The sequence below is a fragment of the Otolemur garnettii genome, unplaced genomic scaffold, assembly GCF_000181295.1.
Source record: "Otolemur garnettii isolate 467f Iridium unplaced genomic scaffold, OtoGar3 scaffold00011, whole genome shotgun sequence".
In the NCBI taxonomy this organism is placed as follows: Eukaryota; Metazoa; Chordata; class Mammalia; order Primates; family Galagidae; genus Otolemur; species Otolemur garnettii.
Window position 1 is genome coordinate 30586375 of NW_003852406.1, and position 7276 is coordinate 30593650.

Sequence of the window (7276 nt, forward strand, 5' to 3'; positions counted from 1 at the left end):
TCGGCCACCATACACCTGCCATCTCTTCTGAGAGCAAAAGTGATGCCCTCTTTCTGGAATGGAAGTAGGTTCGCTCTTAGTTTGTCAGGCAACATATCCAGCTGTTTATAAGATTCACTTGCTAAACAAGAAATCTGAGATGCAAGAGGCTTTTTTGTGTTTTGAACTTGAGGCATGATGATCCTGGTGTATCCGCGGCAGAATCTCCAACTCCCCAAGAATTTCTCAAAAACAAATTCCCAGGTCTCATCTCAGACTAACTACATCAGCATCTCTAGGAAGCCAGGACTAGAGACTAGGAAGCTGTGTTTCTAGCAGAAGCCACAGGGAGCTGTGATCATCAGAAGTTTTAGGAAGCCCCCCTCTGGAAGTGAAGCCGGCTGATCATCAGCAGTGCTGGGGAGCTCTGAAAAACGCAGGTGCCCAGGACCCAGCCAAGATTCTGATGGGTCCCCAGAATCTGAATTTTCTTTATTTTTCTAGACTTTCCTAGGGATTCTGATGTAGCCATTTCAGGGGCTTGCCTTTGGAAACCACTGGGCTGGAAGATTTAAGGAGATTTCTTGCTCTGACAACCTAATAAGGGAATTTGGGACTACAATGCCACAACTACAGCCTGCAGACTTGCTTTTGTTTGTCAACCTGGGTGGGGGTTCTTTCAGCTGCCACAAATATTGAATCAATCACCAGTGTTTTAGAATCACATGATCTTATACAAAAATCTCAGTTTTCAGCTTTCCTTGAAAAATCTATCATCCATACACATCAGGCCTAAATTCCTACCTGGCAGAAGGCACTAGAGTCAAGCAGTGAACCCTTCCAGGAGAGGGCTATGCTCACTGAGATGTCACCAGTCCTCCCTATCATTTCCCAACCCTGAGGATGAGTGTGGACAGCCCACTGGCATCGGGCTCTGTTTTTTCTCACTCAGTAAAGAACTGACTCTCTAACAAAAATGGAAAAACAAGAGATTTCAAGAAAAATGTGTCTCCCTACCAGACTTTTTCGCTCATTTATGTTACCTACCTGGTGCATGGCATTTGGTATGTGACTCTGGGTTACTAATCGTGAGGGAGCATTAATTGCTCCAAAGTCCAGGAAAATGTATGAGACATCATGCTTGCCTTTGAAACAGCAGCATGGGGACAGGGCACCCAGACCCACCCCACCCCGGCACGGTCCTGAAGAGGCTGAAGCAAGGGGAGGGGACACACCATGGAAAGACTAGGATGAAGAAAAGCTTCAGCAAGGAGGATACACTTGAGATGTCACTTGACTTGTGGGTACAAACTCAACTATGGAGATAAGGAGGACATCTGGGAAGCAGGCACCATGTGGTAGTCCCTCAGAGATGTGGGGGAAAGGTAGAAGTGAGAACCAGCATCTGGAAGTGAATCTCAGCCAGGCATATGTTTTGTGAAGTGAGACACAAAGGAGTGACAAAACAATGCAATGTCAACCAGGCACAGTGGCTCACCCCTATAATCCTAGCATTTTGGAAGGCCAAGGCAAGTAAATAACCTGAGCTCAGGAGTTGGAGACCAGCCTGCGCAACAGCAAGAGCCCATCTCTAAAAATTAATCAGGTGTTGTTGCAGACTCCTATAGTCCCAGTTACTTGGGAGACTGAGGCCAGAGGATGGCTTGAGCCCAAGAATTTGAGGTTGCTGTGAGCTATGATCCACAGCACTCTACCCTGGGTGACAAAGTGAAAAAAAAAAAGTACTGTCAAGAGGCATTTGAAAGTAGCAAGACGGGGGTCCCAACTGGGCCACTTAATAGTTATATGACCTGGGTCATTTCATATGTCTGAGTTCCAATTTCCACTTCTGCTCAGAGAATCCAGGCCAGAAAACAGGAGTAATGGAGCCTATCTTGAGGTGGTGAAAATGACAAAGAGATGGAAAGACAATAGCTACAACTCCAAGGCTTTGTTTAAGTGAGTACTGACGGCTCGGCGCCTATAGCTCAACCGGCTAAGGCGCCAGCCACGTACACCTAAGGTGGCAGGTTCAAATCCCCAGCCCGGACCCGCCAAACAACAATGACGGCTACAACCAAAAAATAGCCGGGCGTTGTGGTGGGCACCTGTGGTCCCAGCTACTTGGGAGGCGGAGGCAGGAGACTCGCTTGAGCCCAGGAGTTGGAGGTTGCTGTGAGCTGTAATGCCACGGCACTCTACCCAGGGGGACAGCTTGAGGCTCTGTCTCAAAAAAAAAAAAGTGAGTACTGACATTGGCTCCAGGTGGTGGAGAATCACAGCCAATCAGCTAACGAGCTGAAGGTCATCCTCAAATGCATGTGGTTGGGGAAGGGAGCACCTATGTGACTAAGGAATTAACCTCTGAGGAGAAATGGCCCCAAGAGCTTGAAAAAGTGTCCCTGGGGAAGGACTCATATGTCCAGGGATGTACATTCTGATTAAGAATCCCTGTTCCAGACTTTGGGCAAATACTGCAAGACAGAAATTTGAGGCGACTTACAAAGAAGCATCCTATGAAGTTCAGAAATGTGAACAGGGTTAAGCAGAGCTCTCCTGCAGGTAAAAAGTATTCAGATTAGTGTTCTCTAGAGCTGACTGCCTGAATTTGAATCCCAGCTCTGCTACCCAAAGCTGTGAGACCATGGGTGAATTATGCAACCACTCAGAATCTCAGCTCCTCCATCTGTAAAACAGCAATGATATTAACTATAACTACTCTCTTTTGCTGTGAGAATTAAATGAGTTAGTACATAAATGCTTACAACAATAGTTGTCACATGGCAAATGTGAGCTAATTGAAAATTAGCAAGAAAAGTTCTAAAGTATTCTTAGTTATTTCTTTTTTTTTTCTTTGAGACAGAGCCTCAAGCTGCCCCCTGGGTAGAGTGCCATGGCATCACAACTCACAGCAACCTCCAACTCCTGGGCTCAAGCGAGTCTCTTGCCTTAGCCTCCCAAGTAGCTGGAACCACAGGTGCCCGCCACAGTGCCTGGCTATGTTTTGGCTGCAACTGTCATTGTTGTTTGGCAGGTCCAGGCTGGATTCAAACCTGCCACCTTAGGTGTATGTGGCTGGCGCCTTAGCCACTTGAGCCACAGGCGCCGAGCCTTAGTTATTTCTTCAAAACCTCATTTTATCTCTTTGCCTAATGGCTTAATAAAATATTTGTAGGTGGCGCCTGTGGCTTAAAGAAGTAGGGCACTGGCCCCATATGCCAGAGGTGGCAGGTTCAAACCCAGACCAGCCAAAAACTGCAAAAAAAAAAATTTTATATATATATATACATATACAAAGAAGAAGAGGCTCAGGCCTGTAGCTCAGCAGCTTGGGCGCTAGCCACATACACCGGAGTTGGCAGGTTCAAACCCAGTCCAGGCCTGCCAAACAACAATGTAACCTACAACCAAAAAATAGCCCAGTGTTGTGGTGGGCACCTGTAGTCCCAGCTACTTGGGAGAGTGAGGCAACAGAATCGCTTAAGCCCAAGAGTTTGAGGTTGCTGTGAGCTGTGATGCCACAGCAGTCTACCAAGGGCAACACAGTGAAACTCTGTCTCAAAACAAATAAATAAAAATAAAGAATTATAGGATGTTGCCACTTATATTGCAATAATTTTTATTTTCTTACTCTGTTCAGCATTAATTTTTTTATAAGGAACATGTATTGTTCTGCAACTAAAGTATTTTTATCCAGGTGTGGTGGCTCACACCTATAAGTCCAGCACTTTGAGAAATGAGAGGAGGCCAGAAGTTTGAGACCAGCCTGGGCAACAGTATGAGAATCCTGTTTCTCAAAAAAATAAAAGATTAGCCAGGCATAGCAGGGCACAGTGGCTCATGCCTATAATTCTAGCATCTGGGAGGCCGAGGCAGGCAGATTGCTTGAGCTCAGGAGTTTGAGACTAGCCTGAACAAGAGCAAGACCCCATCTCTACTAAAAATAGAAAAACTGAGGCAAGAAGATCACTTGAGCCCAAGAGTTTGAGGTTGCTGTGAGCTACAGCACTCTACTGAGGGTACTAGAGTGAGACTCTGTCTCAAAAAAAAAAAAAGAAAAAAATTAGCCAGGCATGCATGCCTATAGCCCCAGCATCTTGGCATCCAGAAAGGGGAGAATTGCTTGAGCTCAGGAGTTCGAGGCTGCAGTGAGCTATGATCTCACCATTGCATTCCAATCTGGGTGACAGAGCAAGATCCTGCCTCTAAAAAAAATAAAATAAAAATGTTTAGCAGAAGGGGTGAATTAAAAACTTTCTTTCGCTGTCACCTATAATTGACCTTCTTAAGAGATGTTAGTGGCTAAAACTAGCGCCTCTCAGTGCCAGCAAGTGGTAATTGCAGGTTCCAGTGTCTTGACAGGTAAGTACTTGCATCAGAGCTAAAGCTGCCAAGCTAAACCCACAGTGGGATGGCAGCAGGTGCCTGTCAGCAGGAATGCCAGCAGTTCTTGGCTGAGGTCTATTCTGCCTAGTCAGGAGGTCTGTTCTGACTGGACTGAGCTCCTGCCACCCTGGGTGCTAAATACTTTGCACATCACCTCTACAAGACAGAACTGTCACTTTGGAGATTCTGCCAAAGAAATGCCAACATTATGTTTACCCTCACCTCCTTATTAAGAACCTGAGTTACAATCCCGCCCTTCAGATGACCTGCAGCTCATGCCAAGGAATGGTAGTGTGTGCTTCACACACATACTCCCCGCAGGTCCTCCACATGTCTTGGTGTGCACAGCAGTACACACACATAGGGCTGGCATGCGCAGTAGAGCATGGGGGCTGCAGGGAGACACAACTGGGCCCCCGTTCCAGCAACCGTGGCAAGTCCTTGGGTTTGTCACAGGTGGAGAAAAAGTCAGGATGTATTTCCTAAAAGTCAGCCCACACTGTGCCATCTGGTCTCAAAGAAGGGGACATTCAGTGGGAAGAGCCCCAGGTTGGGATCCTAGGGCTCCCAAGACAAGACCAAAAGGTCAGCAGCCTCCAGGTCAGGAATCCTGAGTGAGTGCAGAATGGGGAGGGCCGTACACTAGAGACAGACACTCCATCAGGGAGGTCGTGCCCATATTAGATGGGGAATGGTGCCTGCCTGCCTCTATTCCCAAAAGGCAGGTCTAAGTTGTAGGATTCACCAAGGACTTGCTAAACCCACTGGGTCTACCTGGCAGACTAATTAAAATAATGGCCACTACATAGTAATCACTCTGTCCTGTACTAAGCAAAGGCATTTAGTATCTCACTTAATCTTAAAAAGAATCCTACCAGCTTACCCCCTTCACCATGGCCCATTCTTGCCAGAACTGCCAAGAGGCCTGGACCTAAATTCAGGCTCCCAGCAGCTGCTGGGGGAACAATTTTCCTGCTCCCTCATTCCTATCACTTGGCTCATCCTCTTTGAACCCCAGCACTGGACAGTGGGAAAACACTGGTTTCATGGAGGCAACCCAGGAGTCTGGTCCTAGTGAGTCACTCTACTCTCTGAGCCTGTTTCCTCATCTATGAGGAAAGGACTTCCTATCATCTGCCTTACAGGGTCTGATGTTGAGATGATAAGAAATTAGAACAGGCGAGGCTGGCGCATAGTAGGTGCTCCTAAATGTTCACTTTCTCTCTATTCCCTGCCCATGGCTGCTAGAACAAACCTCCCTAAAACACTTCATGAGCTGCTCCTCTCAATGTTTAAATGCCCCCCACATTCCAGCCCAGAAGCTTTTCCTCCACAATCCCTCTACTGGGGAGGCAGGTCGATCCCCATCTCAGTAAGCAGGCCTAACTGGGTCTTGGACTGAGCCTCCCCTGGGACGCCCTCACACCCTGCACGCTCTTCCAGCCCATCCAGAGTTCATTATCCTTCAGTCCAGCCGCAGGCCCCTCCCCCCTCCAAGCTTTCCATTCGCCGGGCCTGCATGGGCTCTTCTCTCTGTCCACCAGCCCCAGCAGACCCTAAGCTTCCTGAGCACCCGGCCAGGGGTCTCCTACACCCTCCGCTGCTCCAAGCGCGCGGATGCCCAACAGGTCGCGACCGAACAAGAGTCTGGACGCGGGCCAGAGGCTCGTCGAAGGCCGGCCGGGCCAGGCAGGGAGTTATCCCGGGCAGGGGAAAGAAGCTTCTGCTCCCGGCTCCGCTCCCGGCGTCTTCGCACTTGGGGGAGGGACAGGCAGGAAGTGCAATGGCCTCGCAAGACCCGGCCCCTAAACCACCGAGGGCCGCGCCGGGCGTCCAGACGCGCTGGCCCGGGACTGGGGACCGGGGGCGCGGCGAGGGAACCGTGTAGTCCTGCGACCTGGCGCGGGAGCCCGCAGCGTCCCGGCCAGCCCGCTTCCCAGGCAAGCCATACACACTCAGGAGGCAGGTCCTCGACGGGCACACAGCGCTCCGCGCAGCCCCTCGGACCAGAGTTCAGAAAGCGATGCTCCTACTGCTGCACCCGAGGTGGGCAAACTGGGGCCCAAAGTGCAGAAGAGACTTATTCCAGGCGACAGGCAGGATCCATAGCTGAGTCTGGAGTTGGGGAAGGTTCCCTAGAGACGCAGTTTCGCCCCCCTAGTCGGAACGAGCCCACCCGAGTCCCTAACAGCAGGGGAGTGGGGGACGCAACTAGCTTCAGGAGAAGCCGGGCAGAAGCGAGGTCCGCAAAAGTGAGACGCGGGTAAACCGCAGCTGGGCGAGGGGTGGGGTGGCAGGGCAGGGCAGGTCGGGCAGGGGTAGCCACCCACCTGGTGCGAGTCTCGAGGAGCCAAGCTCCAGAGCGTAGAGAAGCAGGAGGAGGCGCCACAGCGGCGCGGGGCTGCGGGGACGCGAGCCGCCGGGCATGGCCGGAGCCCGGGGGCCGCCGGGCGACCCTGCGCTCACGCTCTTATCTGTCCCGTTCGGTTGCTGCTCGGTCCCGGGTCCGGCTCAGTACATGCCCAGCCCGCGTGCAGCTCCCGGCGTCCCAGCCCCGACTCCGGCCCAGTGGACGGCTGCACTCAGTCCGCGGGCAACAAAGGCTGCAGGGCCCGCCCCCTCGGCCGGCGGCGGAGGCAAAGAAAACTGGAGACAGGCAGAAGGAGAGAAAGAAAGAAAGGGGCGACGGAGGGAGGGGGGAGCGCGCCGCCGCCCCGCCCATCGGGCTCCTTGCCCCGCCCCCGGGCCGGCCCTAAGCCCGCCAGGCTCGCCCCTCCCTCGTGAGCGTCCTCCCCTGCATTGCGGCGGTCCGCAGCTCGAGGGGCGGGGCCCGGGCCTGGCTCCCGCAGCGCCCCCCGACGGACGTCCGACGCCCATTGGGCCGAGAGCGCCCCCTGGCGGCCGAGGCCAC

General features: G+C 51.8%; 1 protein-coding gene across 1 annotated transcript in view; it reads right to left on the reverse strand.

Annotated features, from left to right (window-relative positions):
* Positions 1-6977, reverse strand: part of ADAMTS7 (ADAM metallopeptidase with thrombospondin type 1 motif 7) — a 43902-nt gene extending 36925 nt beyond the window's left edge. The window contains exon 1 of the mRNA XM_003784567.3: positions 6696-6977. Coding sequence (XP_003784615.1) covers positions 6696-6792 — 97 coding nt within the window. The 5' untranslated portion in view covers positions 6793-6977. The remainder of the gene's footprint in view (positions 1-6695) is intronic.
* Between the last annotated feature and the right edge of the window lie 299 nt (positions 6978-7276).